This window comes from Myxine glutinosa, chromosome 6, assembly GCF_964187855.1.
Source record: "Myxine glutinosa chromosome 6, kmMyxGlut1.1, whole genome shotgun sequence".
Taxonomy (NCBI): Eukaryota; Metazoa; Chordata; class Myxini; order Myxiniformes; family Myxinidae; genus Myxine; species Myxine glutinosa.
This window is the reverse complement of record NC_136266.1, coordinates 104449185-104471824: the sequence shown is the minus strand read 5'-3', so window position 1 is coordinate 104471824 and position 22640 is coordinate 104449185. Positions and strand designations below refer to the sequence as shown.

The window sequence follows — 22640 nt, the reverse complement described above, 5'->3', positions numbered from 1 at the left end:
GGCTCCCCATCTCCCAGAGAATCCAGTACAAAATCCTCCTCTTGACCTACAAAGCCCTCCATAACCTGGCCCCATCCTACCTGGCTGACCTCCTCTCCAGACACACTCCCACCCACAACCTCCGCTCTGCTGGTACCAACCTCCTGACCCCCCCCCCCCCCATCCGGACCAAATTTAGATCCTGGGGGGACAGGGCCTTCTCCATCGCCGCTCCCACCCTCTGGAACTCACTACCTCACACCATCAGAGACTCCTCCTCACTCACCACATTCAAAACATCACTCAAGACCCACCTGTTCAACACTGCATTCAACATTTAACCCACAGCATATAACCCCTGACTATCCTCTCCTCTCCCTCCTTTGTGCTTTGAATATTTCCCTATTGATTCTTCTTTTTTTGCAATTGTTTTTATGTTTTGCTATGCATTATGTTTTGCACTCTGTCAAAGCGTCTTTGGGCTTCCTGAAAAGCGCTATATAAAATAAATGCATTATTATTATTATTATTATATCTCAAAAAGTTGTGGACGGATTTGGACGAAACTTGGTGGAAAGTTTGGGTGCATGACAAGCACGACTCGATTTTGGTGAAGATCTGAATATGGATTCAGACACGAAAATTATTTAATTTGTAAGTGATTCTTGACCATTGAGAGATAGAGCAAAAAGCGATATATAACATGATATTTCAAAAAAGGTTATGGACGAGTTATGACTAAACTTGGTGCACGAGTTGTTAAGGTGACAAGAAGAAGCCAATTCGATTTTGGTTCAGGTCTGAATCCAGATGCGGCCTATCACTATCCCTTTATTATACCCACCATTAAGGAGGACTCTTCTAACTAATCGTACTTCTTTAATTGCATCGACTTTGGAAGACGACAGTCCATGCCTTTGCTGCCAAGGTTCGTAATCCACTGCATTTGTGGGTGATTGGGTCGCAGGAGTTAAAATTCAGTAATCCGCTGGTGTGGGTCGGTTTTCTCTTGTATACCGACATCTTTAGGCAGCTGTCAGCTTTCCGGTAAACCTCCACATCCAAAAAGGCCAATTTACTTCATTTTTCAATTTAAAAAAAATTTTTTTTTGTATACTGAATCGAGGCTCGTGAAAGAGCTGACATTTACTTAACAAACAAATCAACAAGACAAACAAAATATATAAAAAGAGGGAGCGGAAGACAAGAGAATGGGAAGCACACAAACACTTGAGAGCACACAACATTTAAGAGCAGGGAGATGTGTGGGAGATGTGTGGGAGGGAGAGGGCTTGGGGGGAGGAGGCGTGGGAAGGGGGGGGGGGGTGGGAGAAGTATAAAACACAAGGACACCAAGGACTTCCAGGACAGAAGTTGGTATTTCAAAAAGTGGAATTGGGGTGAAATTATCGGGGATAGAAAAGATCAAGGTTTTGGATGGGGGAAGATAAGAGATTGTGGTGAACAGCTGTTTTAAAGACCTGGAGGGTGGAGTGGGATTGAAGAGAGTGAGGGAGTTTGTTCCAGAGGCGAGAGAAAAGAGGAATGAAGGAGTGAAGGTGAGCAGAGAGTCTTGATTTTGGCAGTTTAACCATAAGAGGGTTGCAGGCAGATCTTGTGCGACCTGTAGGAATATTTGCGGGACAGAGCCCAGAGAGAGCTGGGGGGGCAAGGCTAGAAAGGAGTCGGTAGAAGACGGAAAGACCACCAACCTGTCTGCGGTGAGTGAGTGAGAGGCCCTTGGAATTAGCTTCATCACGGGAGATTCCAATGATTCTGAATGCTTTGCTTTCAACAGCGTGAAGACGAGCTAGGTGTGAGGCAGGAGCACCAGCCCAGAGGGGAGAGCAGTATTCCATTGAGCTGCGGATGAAAGCCTTGTATGTGGTAAGGAGCTCAGGTGTGCCAAGGAAGGACTTCGCACGACGGAGGATGCCCAGTCGGCGACTGGCTTTGGAGGCCAGATTTGAAATGTGGTTTTCCCAGGAAAGATCATGGCAGATAGTGAGACCCAAAAGTTTGAGTGACAGAACTTCTTGGAGAGGATTATTCAGAAAGTAGATGGGAGGGTTGTCCAGTCGGTCGTTTCGGAGAGACATCGTAAGAGTGTGAGATTTGTCAGGATTGAAAGACATGTTCCACTTGTTTGCCCAGTCTGTGATTTTGTCCAGGTCTGCAGAGAGTGAGGAGGCTGCAGACTGCCGATCTGAGGGATGAAGAATGGAGCGACAGAGAGTAGAGTCATCAGCAAAGAGATAGAGAGGATTTTCAAGAGAGTCGGAGAGATCATTGATGAAGACCAGAAAAAGCACAGGGCCCAGAACACTGCCTTGGGGAACTCCAGCCTGAACAGGAAGAGGGGATGAGAGAAACCCATTCAGGGCCACACGTTGACTACGACTAGAGAGGAAGTCCGCCAGCCATGCGTGGAGATTTCCATGGATACCAACAGAGGAGAGTTTGGTGAGCAGAGCGGGGTGCCAGACCGTATCGAAGGCACGTGAAATGTCAAGGCAGACAGCTCTAATTTCCTGTTTGGCATTGAGGACCTCCATCCATTGCTGAGAAAGCAGTAGCAGCATGTCCAGAGTAGAGTGACCAGGTCTTAAACCAAATTGATGATCAGAGATCAAGCCATTGGAGAAGAGGAAAGATTTCATATCTGAAGCAATGATGGATTCCATGACTTTACTGATAATTGAGAGAAGGCTGATTGGTCTGTAGTTGCTGGGATCTGTTTTTGCACCTTTTTGTGCAAAGCGGTGATGTTGGCAGATTTCCAAGCAGATGGCAGATGACCTTGAGCAAAAGAGAGTGTGAAGAGAACAGAGAGAGGGAGTGAAATTCTGAATTTCTGAAACTAATGCTGGGAAATACGCAGCCAAGTTGCCCATAAACATGGTCTATCTTGTCTCTATGCACAATAGTGAAAGTGTCATCCAAGTACCTTTTCCACTACCATGAGAGCCAATTCTCATTTGAGTCAAATATATTTTGGTCAAGTTCCTGCATCACCACGTTAGCCACAACACCAAAGACTGGTGAACCCATAGCTGCACCAAATATTTGTTGATAATGGGTACCATCGTAAATTAAATTCCTGCTATTTACACATCTCGAGTAGGCATGCAACATCCTCAGGTGTTAATTGGCTGTTCTGAAAAGCCATTTTCCAGTTGTTAGAATTGTTTCAACCGATCGAGCGTGACACACTGCCAAATCGACTGGGAAATTGGTGAGGAGTGAAACCACATCAGAAGACACCATAGTTTCATCTTCATAGATTCTAACCTTGCTATCCTCTCTTCACAAACTCACCACTATTCTTGATTGTTTTATCAGTCTTGCTTACAAGCCTGCCAATGACACATGCTCAGAAGACAGACAGTCGGTAGGACGGAGCATTATCAAAAGACAGAATGGGTCTCAGGAGGACATACTACTTTGTGGATCTTGGGAAGACCATATAGTCTTAGGTGCTGAAACGTTGCTGCAGTTGAGCCAATTGTAATCCTGGTTGTCCAGCCTGCCGGCCTGTTTTAGCATGGTCAATTTTTTGCTTGAGGACCGTTGCTGTTTCGGGGTGGAATCATCAGGCAGTTTTTGGTATGCTTTACCATCATCACATCACTGCTGGATGATGGTAAAACACACCAAAAGCTGCCTGATGATCCCACACCAATACTTGGATTTTCAGATGAGATTTTCCACATGTCTGACAGAGTAAACAAGCATAACTCCATAATTTGGGAATCAGAGAAGCCACAAATGACTTGCTAACACGTTTGAGATTCACAAAAAGTGAATGGGTGGCGTCTCCCATCATCTTCTTTCATCATTGACCCATTTTTCTTGGAGGGAAGCACTGACTGCTGAAAATTACCAAGTCTTTTACGAACCTGTTGACCAGACCTGACATGTGACTGGAGCTAGTTAGGGCAGGAATTCGTAATTTGTTCAGCCAGAATTAAACCCAGACTAGATAAGACAAAGGTAAATGTGCTACTTCTGCACCATCCTGTTGGATAAAGAAGCTTGATTATACATATACACAATAGGGTGGTCCACAATTGTTTTGTTTTTTTGAAATGTCATGTTCTCACCCTCCTGAACTGTTCCAATACCTAAACAAAATCTGCTGGTGAAATAAAAATGAAATTGAATAATATTTATGGGTAGCTCATGATCATCAAAGTTTCCCCATATGGTCTCACACTAACGTCTTACATTACCGGGGTATTCAGGGTATTCCTAACTGCATTGCAGGGTATTCATAACTCAACTTAAAATTCCTGTAAAAGTATGCGTCAATCAGAAACTGTTTCAGTGTCCATGGTAATGTAAGACGTTAGTGTAAGACCATATGGGGAAACTTTGATGACCATGAGCTACCCATAAATATTATTCAATTTCATTTTTATGTCACCAGCAGTGTTTTGTAGGTATTGGAACAGTTCTGGAGGGTGAGAACATGACATTTAAAAAAAAAACAATTGTGGACCACCCTAATACACAAAGGTCCAGGTCAAATTTGACGGTGATGGCCAAAGACACAAGATTGGTAAACCAGACATTATGGGTGAAAATCCAACAGAAGGTAGCATTATTAAGGATTTCGATTCCAAGCTAATAGAAAACCAAACTAGTTTAGGAAAATTACCATGTCACTATCAAATTGGCAGTAAAAGCCCAGCCTGGCCTGTATAATAGATGACCTTTACGAAGGGAATTGTATATCTGCTCATCGTGGGTCAAGTGTACAGGCCCATCGTAGGCCTGTACACTTGTCGTTGACATGTAATACCTGTAGGTCAACTTGGAAGGGCAATTAAAGGCTACCTATGAAAAAGTACTGCCACACAAAAATTACATTTTATGACATAAAAAATTCCAGGTTAGTTGCATCTTTCATATTGGTACATGAGCCTTAGATCACTCGTAGAAATAAAATAAAAAAGGAACCAGATATAAAAAAAATCATTTCAAATTAGAACCTGCAACTCTCTTAATAAAACAATCTTCATAATTTAGCAATAGCGCAGTGCAAATACCTGGAAGGCAGGGTGAATGATGGCAGTGATGTGGCCATCACCATCACGAGGGTAGTCAATGTATCGATCGATTCGATGAACATCCAGCGTGCTTGCTGGGAGCTCCATCCCTGTAATTTGGCAAGAATTCACAATTTTGAGTGCTAGGGTAGCTCTTAATCTATAATTTCAGAAAAACTACCTTTCTAATCTGTCTATTTTCTTCTAGAATCAACTTCTATACAAAATAGTCCGATTATACAAAATATCCTGGAGATTGAAGGTCTTACTATCATTCAAAGCTCTTTTCTAGCTGCCCATATTTGTAAGATGGACTCCAAAAGTCAGATTCCATCTTGAAGCATACTTCATCAGGGTGAGTTTATTCTATTCTCGAAGTTCTTCATTTTCTTATAGCCTAAAGAGCATGTCTGTGCAGCTCAATGAAATATTTCTCTCAAATGAAATAAATATTTAAATGAAATATTTCTATTTCTCAAATGAAATATTTCTCAATCAAATATAATGAAATATCAATGAAATAGCCTGGTGTTGGCTTAGCGGCTAGGGTGCCAGCTTAGGATCCTAGGATCCTGGGTTCGAATCCCGGTCGATCGCTGAATTAACGCCAGGGGGGTTGACTCAGCCTGTCATCCTTCCGAGGTCGGCTAATTGAGTACCAGTTCACTGGTAATTCCCTGTGTGTCGTAAAAGGCGACAAACAGGGTTGGCGGCAGGAAGGGCATCCGGCCGTAAAACATTGCTTCAAAAAGGGGACCAACAAAAACAACAACAACCAGGGTGCCCGAAAAAGGCCAACTCCCGCTTTGCGGGGAAAAATGGCCTCTAAAGGTGGGGGGTTTTTTTTGTTTTTTTTCTGTGGGCCAGGGATCTTGCACCCCACTTTTTACTGATGGTCAATCAAGAAGCTAAAAGTTTTAACCTGCCTGACATTTCTCACCTATAAGCTGATGCATGGAGTCCAGCTCAAAGAGGTTATATCATCATAAATATGGTTTGAACATCCTAAACCACCTACCTCTTCCCAACTCAAGAAAGCATGAGAGCCTCAAGTACAGTACAAGAAACTCACAAAAAATTATTTCATGTGTCGGTGTATTTCCATGTGTTCATCTCAAATTACTAATCCACGAGGATCCTAAAAGTTTTGCACTGCCAAAACGTTGTTACAACCCATACAAGCAGGGCCACAATGAAGCATCAAGTCATTGTGTGGCACCTTCAAAATTAAGTATTCACAAAATTAAGTCGCACATGCGCAGAAACCTCAGGAAGCATCAGGGCATCATAAAATATACCGTGCAGCGGAGATAAGTATTGTTACTTAAAATGGCTCATAAAGCTTCCGAAGTAATCTGAAAATACTTGGGAAAGTACCTGACAGAAAGTGTTGTGCCTCTGCACAACAAAATATTTGGAGAATACTCTCAGCTCGCCAAAGGGGAAACTTCTCATACTGCAAACTCCCACCCATGTGGACTGGTGCAAGGACCGAGTGAGCATGTTCTACACAAACCCCTGACGGATCGCTACCAGTGAATAGACTGTTTATCTGTATTAGATGCTTCTGGACACCAATGGTAAGGACATATCTTGGGCATACATTCACTGTGGGGGCTACTTGTATTAACAGGAAATGACAGGAAATCAACACCTCTCAGTGTCATCCACGGATATTTCTTATATTCCTATATTTCCTCGAGTCCAATTTGCATTCAGGAACAGAAGAATTAGAGTTAACCATCTCGAAATTGCCACTCTTTTGTCTAAATGCTGAAAATTATGTTTAAAAAAAAATTTTAAATCAGATTTTGTGCCATCGACAGCAGGTTAAATGTGCCTGGCAAGCCGAACTAAGTCAGCATAAGCTCACACAGTGCATGTGCAAAAGGCCTTATATATGCATTCATACGTCATTTTGAAACTTACGTATTGGCAGAAATAGGCTTTTCCAGTGAAAAAAAATACATGCAGAATGGAATACTAAAGGTCTTCGGATCCATAATTTTGTCTCACTAAAAATATACAGCATATACACAATCCTATATACTTAAATACGTGACTCCATTTGAAACGCTTATGGACGGTTTCGATATTCGGAGCCACAAGATAGTGTACAACCTAAAACAATTTGAAAACTTTGTGACCTCGACATGAAGATGAGTAATTATAATTATGGATGTAACCTTTTCAGCACTACTTTCCATTCTATACAGGGTCCGGCTGGGAGGTGTGACGATTTTCAGAAAACTCGTACACAGTTATTTTTAGTCGAATTTCAATTTTTATTTTTTTTAAAGACTACATATATAATGCCATTTAATACACTGTAACAAAGACATTTTAAAAATGTAATTGATGTTTGAATTGGGTATAACAATGCAAGTGGGGGGTCTAGCGCATCCGTGATGGCTGTTGGTTACTCGTTGTTAGGCGCCATGGCTGTTGGTTACTCGTTGTTAGGCACCATTTCAGTAGCTGTGGAGCTGTGGACGATTGAACATCGCGTCTTTGTTGTTGAGACGTTTATTCAAACGGGTAGTTCAGTGGTGCTTACACAGCGCAGATTTCGTACTCACTTCAATGTTGGTCGACGTGGCGCCGTTCCGTCTCGAAACACAATATTGAAGTGGGTAAAAAACTTCAGGACAACTGGATCTGTGAGGCCGGGAGCAGCTCGGGGAGGTGATCGAACCGTTAGGACCCCGGAAAACATCGAAAGGGTTCGACAAGCTGTGGAGGCCAGCCCTTGTCGGTCAGCGGTACGGCACGCTCGCGCTCTACGGATGTCAGACAGATCAGTTCGTCGAATTTTGCACTTGGACCTTCATTACCACGCGTACAAAATCATGGTGGTTCAAGAACTGCAGCAGAATGATTTCGTACGGCGGTTTACGTTCGCAGAATGAATGCTGGAACTGCTGAGGGATGCTGCTGTGCTGAGAAATGCTGGAACTTTTCCGTGCGTCTGCAAGAATGCTTGGACAAGAACGGCCGCCATTTAGATGATGTCATTTTTCAAACATGAATTACATTTTTAAAATGTCTTTGTTACAGTGTATTACATGGCATTATATATGTAGTCTTTAAAAAAAAAAAAATAGAAATTCGACTAAAAATAACTGTGTACGAGTTTTCTGAAAATCGTCCCACCTCTCTGACAGACCCTGTACAATGGAATAAAATAAAATTTTGCAATATACTGTATATATCAATATTCACCACTGTTTAACTTGTGCATGAAGTCCAGGCAGTAGGCTACGCTTCTGCGCATATGATCTGTGATGTCAGCCCGGGCAACACCTTGCGGTTGTGGGCCAATCTCTATACCTGGTCAACACAGATAGCAGTCATCCATTCCTGATTTTAATAATCTTATTATAATCTCCATCAGCCCCCACACAACTTTCAAATCACTAACCTCCCCCATCCTTTTCCTACAATGCAACAATCCTTCTCTGGTTTTGCTCGAGAATGATATTTAGTTGGATTGGGATTTTAAGCCTCATCAGGCAAGTGAAAATTTCCATATTACTGCTGGCAGAATTCCGTAAAACATTGGAGAAGTATCAAGGAATACAGGGGTTATAAGAAATAAGGTGTTCCTTGCAATGCAGACTTGCAGAGTGCATTTGCAATATTGTTGTTCTGCAAACCCACAACCCATCAGCCAGGAACGTCGAAATAACACCAATCATACGAAAATAGCATCAAACTAGAAAATAGAAATCAACATGAATGCATCAATGGATATGCTTACAGCTATGTGAACCCACTTACGTTTGATCTCAATTAAAGGTCACATGAGAGCATGAGAGACAGAGAGAGAGAAAAGAGAGAAAATTAGAAGAGAGACAACATCAGATGCTTCTAACTCGAGTTATGGTCTGCAAAATGATTTCCAATTAAAAGATGCTTGACCTTTGACCTCCCCCCCTCCAAAATGTAATCAGTTCTACAGTTCATACGTTTGCAAAGTTTGGTTTAAATTCCTTCAGTGGTTCACAAGTTATAGTGACTAGTGGGGTCACCCGTGGGAATCCCACGGGCATGGAGGTGTATCGTTGCGATCGGTGCAGCCGTTTTTGTGGTACCCGGGACAATAACGTTAGGTGGGAGTCCAAACCTGAAATTTCTGGAGACCAAAGCTGAAATTGGAAAAACAATATAGCCTACCGTATTTTACTCCGGGGGGTCCCAGGATTACCCACCCAAAATTTCGTGGCGATCGGTTCAGCCGTTTTTGCGGTACCTGGGAACAGACGGACAGACAGACGGACGGACATTTGGTGAATTATAGCAAGATAACAGACGTTGGACGCGCGCACGCACGTACAGACAGCCGAACGGACAACCCAAACACAATAACACCAGGCCTTCAGCTGCGGAGGCATAAAAACGACAAGAGGTTACATCTGAGGGGTAACTTCATGGTATTGTGCAGACATTTACAGCTAATGTGCCATGCAATTGTTGAGGTTTTTCAAATAGAAACAACTGGATACAAGAGAGTGAAACTTTAAAGATTGATTTGAATGCAACACGAATCAGATCATTAAATGCAACGATGGTGATGGGACAAAGGGTAGGCGAAACTCCACCAGGATCACATACTTATGCCATGCTTCATGACTCGGCGCACATGGAAGTAGGTCAAAGTCGGATGTTCTATCAGGAGGAAATTGCAGGGAATGGGATGGAGTTTCCTCTGCAGACAAACATGCAGCACGACAGTAAATTGATGGGTTTAATATTTGGAGAATCCAAGTCATGGTATTTATTTCCAATAATTTATGTTACATTTTGAAATCACAAAACCAGTACTAAGTATTCTGCATGTAAGTATTCTGCATCAACCCTCGAAACATGAACCCTGTATCAATGAGGACAAGGGCAAAAAGTGAAGGATCTTGGAGAAGACAAGGGGAAGGTAATTTCTTAATGGGATGAACATTGTAAAATATAATGCAAATAAGTTGTAGAAAGTGAGGTCATAGTAACAGCTTGGCATAACACAATTACAGATGCAAATGTTGACAAGGAGATGAAACAGACAAGTATGAATTATGATGAGCAATGGCAAGCAAACTGTGTTAACCCAATAGTACCTGTAAGAATTGAGCCATGTGCAAGGTAAGATGATCACTGGATGAGGTGAGTACAAGGCTGATGCCCATGTTCGAGGTGGTGTTATGCATGTCCAATAGCATGTCGTATGCTCTTTCTGAGCCAATGGGTCCATACGTTTCATTTATCTCCTGCGCCCGACAAACCTCGTACAATGGATTATCTGACTTGGGCTGCCTGAAAAGTGCAAAACATCACATCACGATAATGGAGACACATCTGTGCTGGCCTTGTGGTCATGTTCACCCAAATAGATTCCGAGTGTGGGAGGGAGAAGTGGGGGTGGGGCAGAGGAATGCACCTTTACTGACAGATAAACTGACATAGTCGATGTCAAACCCAAAATAAATGAAACGTGTTGTGAGATGCATATTGTGCCTACCCAATTGTTAAGACTAGTGTGGCTCGGCGCGCTCCGCACGCCTCACCACACGTCGCTTCAGAGGGTGAGGCATCTTTGACCATGTCTGCTTTCTCAGGGAGTGAGGGATGGTCGGAATGGTGGGTGGGGGTTAGTGGTGGTGACGGTGTATTGATGGTCGTGGGTGGATGGGAGGGGGGATAATGGAGGGGGTATAGGGTGCATGGTACTGGGGGGGATGGTGGATGGTGGGGGAGGTTGGCCAAATATATTTTGTGCTCTGATTGAATATATACAGTACTGTAAATCAGATATCAGAACCCAACACGTGTTAAAAAAAAGGAACTGAGCACAAATTTATATTTATTTTAAATTATCAGTTCGAGCTGGAAGAAAAATTTATGAAAAACTAATACAAATTTATGAAAAACTGGATGGGAAAGTTGAACTTCCAGTCTCAGATGTGCCCCCATTACACCACCTCCCCTAGACTTCCGGCCAGGTTTTTACGACGTATCTTTTATTTTGCCCATATCACGATCTCGATCTCGATCTCGATTAATCAAGTCAAACTAACAAAAAAAAGTAGCGCTGATGAATACAGGTAAGTCACGAATGTGTTTCTTAGGTTAGCTTTAAATGTATAAATAACACGATGGATTGTTAAAGAAGATTTGAAGAAAAAGAAGCTGTTTTGGTCACAAAAATACATGCATAACCACATACGTTTGCTCCATTATAATAAAAAAAAGATATCGTTGAAACTTGAATACGTCTATTAATTACATACTATTGAAACATGAGTACATCTATTAATCACATACCACTGTAACCTGACTGAGTACATCTATTAAATACATACTATTGGAATATGAATACAGCACGTCTATTAAATACATGCTATTGAAAGGTGAGTACATCTTTTAATTACATGGTATTGAAATGTGAGAACATCTTTTAATTACATGGTATTGAAATGTGAGTACGTCTATTAATTACATGCTATTGTAATATGAATACATCTATTAATTACATGCTATTGTAATATGAGTACATCTATTAATTACATGCTATTGTAATATGAGTACATCTATTAATTACATGCTATTGTAATATGAGTACATCTATTAATTACATGCTATTGTAATATGAGTACATCTATTAATTACATGCTATTGTAATATGAGTACATCTATTAATTACATGCTATTGTAATATGAGTACATCTATTAATTACATGCTATTGTAATATGAGTACATCTATTAATTACATGCTATTGTAATATGAGTACATCTATTAATTACATGCTATTGTAATATGAGTACATCTATTAATTACATGCTATTGTAATATGAGTACATCTATTAATTACATGCTATTGTAATATGAGTACATCTATTAATTACATGCTATTGTAATATGAGTACATCTATTAATTACATGCTATTGAAAGGTGAGTACATCTTTTAATTACATGGCATTGAAATGTGAGTACATCTTTTAATTACATGGTATTGAAATGTGAGTACGTCTATTAATTACATGCTATTGTAATATGAGTACATCTATTAATTACATGCTATTGTAATATGAGTACATTGATTAATTACATGCTATTGTAATATGAGTACATCTATTAATTACATGCTATTGTAATATGAGTACATCTATTAATTACATACCATTGAAACCTGACTGAGTACGTCTATTAATGACTTTGTTGTATTTTGGGTCTTCAGGGTCTTTTGGGTTGTCTGGATCTTTAAGGGTCTTTTCGGTATTTGTGGTATTTTGGGTCTTCACGATGTTTTGGGTATTCAGGGTCTTAAGGGTCTTTTGGGTCCTCTGGGTCTTTAAGGGTATTTTGGGTATTCGGGGTCCTTACGGGTATTTTGGGTCTTCGGGTATTTTGGGTCTTTGCCGTCTTTAAGGGTATTTTGGGTCTTTAGAGGTCTTTGTGGTCATAAGGGTCTTGGGGAACTTAAAGGGTCGTCAAAGGTCTGAGGGGTCTCGGCAGTCGAAAGGGTCAAAAGGTAAATTCCAACAGCACGTAAATAAGAGTTCACGGACTGTGTTTTTTGGGTGTTATTTTTAGTTGAAGAAGAAGAAGACGTTTTGTTTGCAAACATACAAACAAACAAACATAACCATATATGCTTGCTCTATTATAATAATATCCTATCTAGGACTTAGGCTTGGGAGGGGAGGTTGAGGACTTGGGAATGGGAGGTGGGGTTGACACTTGGGATTGGGTGGGGAGGGGGGGGGGGTTGAGAACTTGGGATTGGGAGGGGGGTTGAGGACTTTGGGTTGGTAAGGGGGGTTGAGAACTTGGGATTGGAAGGGGGTTGAGGACTTTGGCTTGGGAGGGGAGGTTGAGAACTTGGGATTGGGGGGGTGGGGGGGGGGGGAGGTTGAGGACTTTGGGTTTCGGGGGTGGGGGTTGATGACTTGGTGTTGTGGGGTTAGAGGGTGGGATTTGAGGACTTCGTGCTGTTGGGAGGGCATGGGACTTGACGATTCGGGGCTGGGGGAGTAGGGCCCTGAGGGCATAATATCAGTGTCCTTACAAGGAACTTCGAAGTGGGAGGAGGCCATTTCTCCCATCAAATCCTGCGCTATTTTTCCCAACTAAAGGTTGTCTGTCAGTGCTCTATCATTTTTCGACTGTGAGCATCAAGCAAGGAAGCAGCACATACCATTTTTAAAGGTCTTTGGTTTGACTTGGCCGGAGTCAGAGTGAACGCTCTAACCATTATGCCACCGACCTCCCAGACTTTATTTTAGGTAGTAGGTTGCAGACAGCACTCGCTCAGAGTAGTACTGTGGCGGACACGAAAGCACTGACGTGGTGACATCACCCCGCACACCAAGTGGGGATGGGCCACGCCAGGGAGAGAGGCGTGGCCTCACGATATACACGGGGCGCGCAGCCCTGAGCAGCTTTGCTTAGTGCTGCAGTTTGAGTACTTTGAATAAAGACTCTTTTATGAACCGCGTTGTCCGCTTGCTCCTTGCGTAAGCATTAGCGCGCGCAGCATCGCGCTTTATATGGTGACCTCGACGTTGGATCTGCCGTAGCGATCCTTCCGAACACGACGCCATTGCAATGGCAAACGACAAGGCAATGGCGATTAAACTTCCCGAATTTTGGGAGGCCCAGGCCGAAGTCTGGTTCGTTCAAGCCGAAGCCCAATTTCAGCTTCGGCGCCTCACCAACGACGACATGCGCTACTGCCACGTGGTCGCCTCCCTCGGGCCCGGCACGGCCGCTCGAGTTGTGTCCGTCCTTCGCCACCCACCGGACGGCCACAAGTACGAGGCACTCAAGCGGCTACTCCTAGCCACGTTCGGCCTCACGGACGACGCACGGGCCGACCGCCTCCTGGATGTCCCCGAGCTCGGCGACACGCGCCCGTCGGTCCGAATGGACCATATGCTGTCACTGTTGGGCGACGAAGCCCCCGGTTCTCTATTCCGGGCGCTTTTCCGTCGCCAACTTCCAGCGCAGGTTCGCCTCGCTTTGGCCGGGACCGGGCTAACGGAACCCCGAGCATTGGCAGCCGAGGCGGACAGGTACTTCGCGGCTTCGGATACACGGGCGAGAGTCGGTGCGGCCGTCACGGACCTCGAGGCTGATGCTGCTGATGCTGCTGATGATGCTGATCCACAGCATCAGCTTACACAGCATACGCAGCATGCTGATACGCCCCTCGTGACCGCCGCCACGCCCCGCCCACCGCCGCGGCGAAAACCGCTAACTCCACCGGCCTGGCGGAGCCAGCCACACTCCTCCAGCTCCACCACCTGGTGCTGGTTCCACGCCAAGTTTGGCCACGAGGCTCGGCAATGTCATCCGCCATGCTCCTTCAACATGTCGGGAAACACCCGGGCCGGCGCTCAATAGTGGCGATGAGCGCCGGCCGTTCGAGCAGCCTGCTGTTCATAACGGACACCTTATCCGGGCGCCGTTACCTGTGCGACACGGGAGCGCAGGTGAGTGTCGTTCCCGCCGGCACGTCAGACAAGCACGCCGCGGGCGGGGGCCCCGCGCTGCTTGTCGCGAACGGGACGCCCATCCGTACGTACGGAAAACGCTGCCTCTCTCTGCGGTTCGGAGGGCAGGTTTTCCGATGGACGTTCGTCACCGCCGACGTGCCCATGGCACTGCTTGGCGCGGACTTCCTGTGCGCTAACGGGATCCTGGTCGACGTAAAGCGCAGACGTCTTGTCCAGGCCGAGACATTCAGCTCGCTCGCTTGTGCGCTGCCCAGCTCGTCGAGCAGCTCAACGAGCGGCTTGCCAAGCGGCTTGCCGAACGGTTCGGTTCCGGCCACGTTGATCTGTACGCTTCCGGCAGCGGACGCGTTCACCCGCCTCCTCGCCGGCTTCCCGGCCCTCACGCGGCCCACCTTCTCGGCGGGGGCCATCAAGCACGGGCTGGCCCATCACATCCCCACCGTCGGGCCACCGGTCTACGCCCGGGCACGCCGCCTCGAGCCGACGAAGCTGGCGGTGGCAAAAGCGGCGTTTGCTACCCTGAAGCGACTCGGCATCGTTCGGCGCTCAGAGAGCGCTTGGGCGTCGCCGCTGCACATCGTGCCGAAGCCCGGCGGGGGATGGCGACCGTGCGGGGACTATCGCCGTCTCAATGACGCCACCACTCCCGACCGCTACCCCGTCCCCCACATTCAGGACTTTTCCGCCCGTTTGGCGGGCATGTCCTTCTTCTCGAAGGTAGACCTCATACGCGGCTACGATCAGGTCCCCGTCAGGCCGGAGGACGTCCCTAAGACGGCGGTCATCACGCCATTCGGACTCTTCGAGTTCCTGCGGATGCCCTTCGGTCTGAAGAATGCGGCTCAGGCGTTCCAGCGACTGATGGACAGCGTCCTGCGCGACTTGGATTTTGTCTACGTCTACCTGGACGATATCCTCGTCGCCAGCGCGTCCCGCGAAGAGCACCTACGCCACCTCCGCACGCTCTTCGAACGCCTGAGCCAGTATGGCCTGATTGTGAACCCCGCAAAGTGCCGGTTCGGCGCCGCCGTAATCGATTTTCTGGGGCACCGTGTCACCAAGCACGGAGCCGTCCCCCTGCCGGCCAAGGTGGAGGCGGTGAAGGGGTTTCCGCGCCCCCGCACGATCAGAGGGCTGCAGGAGTTCCTGGGCATGGTGAACTTTTACCATCGGTTCCTGCCCCGTATCGCCCAGCTCCTGCGCCCCCTGCACGAAGCTCTCCGAGGTAAGCCGGGCAAAGGCGACGTTACCTGGACCGAGCAGATGGACACGGCGTTCACGGGCGCGAAGCTCGCCTTGGCTAACGCCACCATGCTCGCGCACCCGGCGCCCGATGCACCGATCGCCCTCACCACCGACGCCTCGGACTACGCGGTGGGCGCGGTGCACGAGCAATGGGTGCGTGGAGCTTGGCAACCGCTGGCGTTCTTTAGCCGGCAGCTTCGCCTGCCCGATCGCCGTTACAGTACCTTCGACCGCGAGTTGCTCGGGCTTCACTTGGCGGTCAGGCACTTCCGCCATCTGCTCGAGGGCCGTGCGTTCACGGCCTTCGTCGACCACAAGCCGCTGATCTTCGCGATGGGCAAGGTCACCGAGCCGTGGTCGGCCCGGCAGCAGCGTCACCTCTCGGCCGTGTCCGAGTACAAGACGGACATCCGGCACGTCGCGGGGAAGGACAACCCGGTGGCGGATTGCCTTTCCCGGGCCGTCGCCCACGCAGTCCACCTCGGCATCGACTATGCCCGGATGGCAGCGGACCAGGCCGCTGACCCCGACGTCCAGGCCTTGCGGACCGCCGTCACGGGCCTCCGCGTCACCGAGGTGCCGTTCGACGGCGCGGGCGCGGCCCTCTTGTGCGACGTCTCCCTCGGGCGTCCTCGCCCCATCGTGCCTGCGGGCTGGCAGCGCCAGGTGTTTGACGCCATCCACGGCCTGTCCCACCCGGGCGCGAGGGCCTCCCAAAGGTTGATCGCCGACAAGTTCGTCTGGCATGGCCTCCGGAAGGCCGTCCGCGGCTGGGCCAGGACGTGCCTCGCGTGCCAGCGCGCCAAGGTGCACCGGCACACCCAGGCCCCGTTGGCCCCGTTCACGGTGCCGGAACGCTGGTTTGACCACGTCCACGTGGACCTGGTGGGACCTCTGCCCCCCTCGCGGGGTTTCACCCACGTCCTCACCATGGTGGACTGCACCACCCGGTGGCCGGAGGCCGTGCCCGTGGCGTCGACGACGGCGGCGGATGTCGCGCAGGCTTTCATCGCCACCTGGGTCGCCCGGTTCGGCGCCCCCTCAGACATCTCGTCCGACCGCGGCCCCCAGTTCACCTCGGAGCTCTGGGGGGCGGTCGCGCAGGGGCTCGGGTTCCAGCTGCACCGAACCACGGCCTACCACCCCCAGGCTAACGGCCTGTGTGAGCGATTTCACCGCTCATTGAAGGCCGCACTCCGGGCCACCCTCCACGACGGCGGCTGGGTCGACAGGCTCCCCTGGGTCCTGCTGGGCCTCCGGACGGCGCCCAAGGAGGACCTGCGCGCATCCACGGCGGAGTTGGTCTTCGGGCAACCGCTGCGGGTGCCGGGCGAGTTCCTCCCCGACTCCACGGCACCATGGTCCGCGGCACAGCAGCGCTCCGCTCTGCAAGAGACCACCCAGAGGTTCGCCCCGGTGCCAACGGCATGCCACGGGCACCCACCGACGCACGTCGCCCCGGAGCTTCGCACGGCGGAGTATGTCTTTGTCCGCCACGATGCCCACCGGACACCACTGCGGCCCCCGTACGACGGGCCTTTCCGCGTGCTGGAGACCGGGGCGAAGCACTTCACCCTGGACATCGGCGGTACTCCTGACCGCGTTTCTGTAGACCACCTCAAGCCGGCCCACCTCGACGTGGACCATCCACCGCCAGTGGCCCGACCCCCGCGTCGGGGCCGCCCCCCTGCGGGCGGACCCCCGGCACCGCCCAGCCCTGCCGCCCCCCGGTCCTGCAGCCGGAGGCATCCCAGATGGCATCCCTGCATCCCAGACGCCGCCAGTCGCCAGGGGGCGCTTCGGCCGGGTCATCCGTTTGCCCCGCAAACTGACCCTTCAGGTGCGCGGGGATTCTGGGGGGGCGCGTGTGGCGGACACGAAAGCACTGACGTGGTGACATCACCCCGCACACCAAGTGGGGATGGGCCACGCCAGGGAGAGAGGCGTGGCCTCACGATATACACGGGGCGCGCAGCCCTGAGCAGCTTCGTGCTGCAGTTTGAGTACTTTGAATAAAGACTCTTTTATGAACCGCGTTGTCCGCTTGCTCCTTGCGTAAGCATTAGCGCGCGCAGCATCGCGCTTTAGTACTACCGTTCGGACTTAGGAGAGTTAAAGTGGTGCCCAGAACCATCTTACACTCTCCTTGTCAGGATTGCTGGTCTTACTTTCTGTCTCACTCAATTGCTGGTCTTTAGCTCTTTCACGAGCCTCGATTCAGTATACAAAAAAAAAAAAAAAAAACTATACAGTAGCTACCGGCCTAGCTTTAATCTCTCTTTCTTGCAAACAAACATCATACAGTTTTCTTACTTATTTTCACTCCTCACCTTTACATTCTCACTTATTTCTCTTTATGCAGCTCGTTTATTTAAGGTCTGGCCTCGATGAGGACTATGTAGTCCGTGACTGGAGCCTTCTACATAAAACAAAAGACTCAGAGCGGACACTCTAATGCCACCGAGGTTGGTGAGATTTTCTATTCATATATTTTTGGCTATATGACTATTTTCTAACTGAATAATGCAAATGTTTGGGACAGTGACAATGTCTATGAGTATAATCCCAAAAGTATAATAAGAGACAGAAAAAATACAAACAAGAATATGGCAGAAAAATGTGAACCTTATTAATTTAATATGTGTGATCAAAACGGAGATTCAAACTGATAGATTGTCTCACTTTCTAGGTAAACCTCAGTCTAGAGACAAGAATGTGTCTCCACCAAGAATGTGTACATAGGCTCTAATTTGCGAAAAGGTGCCACAGTCACAGATGGGGAAGAGGGACAAAACCGGGTGACTTGTCTCTGGTGGTAGCGGGGGAGAGGAAGGATGGGAACGTAGCAGGTGATGAGGCGATGGGCAGGATGATAAGGGGATAGCAGGACAACAAATATGTGATGAGGAAACGAGCAGGACGATGGAGAGGTGATGAGTAGACAAGCAGGTATATGAACAGGCAATGAGGGGAGATGGGAACAGCACCAGGGCCAAGGCAAGCAAGCAGACCGACCTCCTTACAGCTCTCCACCTTCTTAACACACTCCAATCTTCTCAGATCTCTCTCAGTTCTCCTCACAAAAACAGCGAGTCCTCCCCTGAACCGTTCCCGCTCCTGCCCCGAATCGAAAACCAAGAGCTACTGGCACCTCCCTTGTCACTCTGGGCAACGCACATCCCCCTTCTCCTCAGAACTCCAAGCTCCCCTCAGAGATCATGCAATTCTCCCTCATGCATCACAGGCTCCTAACCCCTTCTCCTCAGAACTCGCGCAATCCTCTTGTGCCTTTTTTGGCTCCGCCCTTGTCTTCCTTGGCAACCCTTGAGGCGATGGGCTCCACCACCTTCAGGAAACAATCATAGCTCCGCCCTTTTCAATTCACCGTCTTCCGGCACCCCTGGTAAATGGTTGCAAGAGGTTTTACACACATTTCCTTCACTTATTCCCTCGCTATCTATTAGAAGCACCATCCTCTGTATGGTATACAATCAAACATACAATCCTTATGCTGACAGGTCCCCTTACATCAAGATTGGCTTCCTACTCGCACACGGACCATACTACTCCATACAGTTCTATCTCTTCTCAGGTAAACGCTAACTCCCCTGCCCCCCCATAAACGTAACAATATATAAGGAGGAGACGATACATTGGATGTTTTTTAAAGTTGTAAAATGCTTCAACTTTATTCCCACTTATCATAATTCCATTATTGTGATTGAACGGAACAGAATACGGAGAAACGTCAACAAAGCATTAGTGGTTCTTCTTCTTCAAAGCATGACAGAGAAACTCCACGACTAATGAGATTGGCAAAACATCAACATAAACGATAAATTTTAAAATTCCTCCGTGTTTTTTGGTGAAATACACCGCCAAGATCTTCTTCAAACTCAGCAAGAAACTTTTTTCTTCAAACTCGGAAAACATCATGGAGAAACTCAGCTAAAGATTACGTAAAGGCTCCTTCGTTCACCGCTGTTATGTCTGGACACATGGCGTATATAGAGCCTCGTGGCTCTGAAAACTCCATAAACGTAAAAAAAAAAAAAAAAGGAGAACAAGACAATCTCCTTTTCCATATTCAATGAAGCAAGGGTTGGACCGTTTCGTTGGAGTCATAAGCCACTTGGCAAGCACTCTACAAGCTTTGATCTCGACAAGCTTCCATGGCCATACCACAGCTTAGTTCTCCATGGGGACATCCCCGGAGTTAGGAAAGCAAAATAAATTAGAGGAATATAATTAGTAAAGCAATGGGACAAGTGAACTACGAGTTAAAGAGAGAATTGAAAAATGTTTTCAGTGGCTACAAAAGCAATGAATCCCCACACTACGGCCGGATAGCAGACAGGTATGCCTCACTCTAAGCAATCTAGCATGGGTTAGAATCTAAACCCAGCTATAAACTATCATCCCCGTGTTTCATAGGAACGGTGATTCATCAATTCTTCAATGTGGGTGCCATCCTACAGATAGATGTTAAACTGGGCATCACATATGCCGGAATATCACCCCCTCTCACCCTCTATTCCCCCTCCCCTCCTCACTCTTCTCTCCCTCCTCACTCTTCTCTCCCTCCTCTCTTCTCTCCCTCCTCACTCTTCTCTCCCTCCTCACTCTTCTCTCCCTCTCACACCATTCTTTCTTTCTTTTCTTTTCTTTTCTTTCTCTCTCTCTCTCTCTCTCACTGTTCTCTCTCTCTCTCTCTCTCTCTCTCTCTCTCTCTCTCTCTCTCTCTCTCTCTCTCTCTCTCTCTCTCTCTCTCTCTCTCTCCCCTCTCACTGTTCTCTCTCTCTCTCTCTCTCTCTCCCTCCCTCTCCCCCTCTCCCACTCTCTCTCTCCCACTCTCTCTCTCCCACTCTCTCGCGCCACCTGCTGGCCGTTTGTATGCTGGTTGTACTGTCATGGCGTCTGCTTGTGGAGGCCTGTGAGTGCTCTGTGTTGTTGCTCCCTTCCCCCCCCCCCCCCCCCCCCCGTTCACCCCTCTGTGTCCCTGTGTCTGTTCGTGGAGTTTTCCCGGTGATTCCATATATGTTGAGACGGGAGAGAGAGCCGAGAGCACAGGGTGATTGCTGGTAAGGGTTCGTCGTTTTTGGGTGTCGCCCTATCGGTGTTTGCTCTTTCATCTTAAACCTCTATTTCCTTTTTTTTCTTCCTTTCGTTTATCTTTCTTTCAGTTTGTTTTGTTGCCCCCCTTTCCCAAAGTTAGGGAAATCGGAGCGGTCTGTTTATTTCCCATCCCCGGAGTTCGGGTAAGGAAGATTATATTATATATTCACCCTCCCCGAGTCTGGGGGGGGGGGGGTTGTAAGTGCAGCTGTTCCAGCATGGCAGCTGCACTATCTCGATTTACGGCCTTTCAGAGCCTGACCCGTAAGAACGGTTCTTTTGTGTACCTCTGGAACGTGAGGTTAGTGTCGAGGACGTTGTCCTCGCGACCGGTCGTGTTGTCGGGATCGACAAGGTTGTTGCCCGCTTCGCGGATGAACAAGCGGGTCGTTATTTTTTTTTTGTCCGACGCGGATTGTGTCCCACAAATTGTCGAACAGGGTTTGACAATCGATCCAGGTTTATTTGTTATGGTTTCCCCACTTGATAATCCAGCAATAAAAGTCGTGATATCCAATTGCCCCCCCCATTTGTATCCGACGATGTATTAATTAAAGTTATCCCGATATGGTACCATCGTGTCTCGTGTCTCCATGATTCCCTTCGGGTCACGGAACGATTTAAGACACGTGGTTTCATTCCGGCGGCAAGTGTTTATGATTTTAAAAGATTCCCAGAAGGATTTAAACCTTATAGTAAAATTAAAGCATCAACAGAATGAATATACAGTTTACGTTTCCACCAACGTTTTAAAATGTTTTGGTTGCGGACAATTTGGGCATGTTAAGCATGACTGTCCCCAAAAATAGAATTCTCCACAAGTACAACCTCCCCTCCGAACCGGGAATTAGCAAGCCCCCCACCTTCCCACCACCGATCCAAACCCTTCCACCACCGACCCAAGCCTTCCCACCACCGAACCAAGCCTTCCCGCCACCGAACCAAGCCTTCCACCACCGACCCAAGCCTTCCCACCACCGACCCAAGCCTTCCCGCCACCGGCCCAAGCCTTACCACCACCGACCCAAGCCTTAACCACCACCGACCCAAGCCCTCCCACCACCAACCCAAGCCTTCCCACCACGACCCAAGCCTTCCCAACACCGACCCAGATGTTCCTATCAATGATCCAAGTCTTTCTACCACCGACCCAAGCCTTCCTACCACCGATCCAAGCATCTCCGCCATACCTCCTTCCCCTTCCCTTGAAACGGCCCCCCCCCTCTACTGCAGGAACTAATTGCAGCCATCTCTTGTCAACAATAGACCTCACCCCCCAGGCGACATCGTTAAATCACAGCTTGTTTCCTGCTACAACTGATCCTATCTCTCTCGCCGTGGTAGCCGATGGAAATCCTCCCCCGATGATTACGTCCTCCCTCCCCCCCCCCTCCTGCCCCCTCCCCTCAATCCCCTGCAATCTCTTCCCACTAACCAGGACGAGTTTCAATTAGTCTGCCCAAAAGGAACAAGTACAAAAAGTTTTAATTAAAACAAAAGCCGCGTCGATGTTACACAATGCCTAGACTAGATGCAGCTGTGCCTATAACGTCGATGTTATAGGCACAGGACATTCCTATTGATTCGATTACTTGATGTTATTTTTGTGCAAAGTGAAAATATATCTCGGCAATTTCCCGTGTGTGGCGACGAATTTTTAATATATCTCGGCATTTTCCCATCTGTTATTTCAGGCGGTGTATGACTGACCATGCCACGATTTAAAAAAAAGATATCTCAG

At 47.8% G+C, this 22640-nt stretch overlaps 1 protein-coding gene across 3 annotated transcripts in view; it reads right to left on the bottom strand.

Annotated features, from left to right (window-relative positions):
- Positions 1 to 22640, bottom strand: part of ASPA (aspartoacylase) — a 66028-nt gene that overhangs the window by 13085 nt on the left and 30303 nt on the right. For all 3 annotated transcript variants that reach the window (XM_078780290.1, XM_078780292.1, XM_078780291.1), the window contains exons 4-7: positions 10139 to 10334; positions 9645 to 9738; positions 8253 to 8360; positions 5031 to 5140 (exon numbers count right to left, since the gene is read on the bottom strand). In XM_078780290.1, the coding sequence (XP_078636416.1) occupies positions 5031 to 5140; positions 8253 to 8360; positions 9645 to 9738; positions 10139 to 10334 (508 nt within the window). The remainder of the gene's footprint in view (positions 1 to 5030; positions 5141 to 8252; positions 8361 to 9644; positions 9739 to 10138; positions 10335 to 22640) is intronic.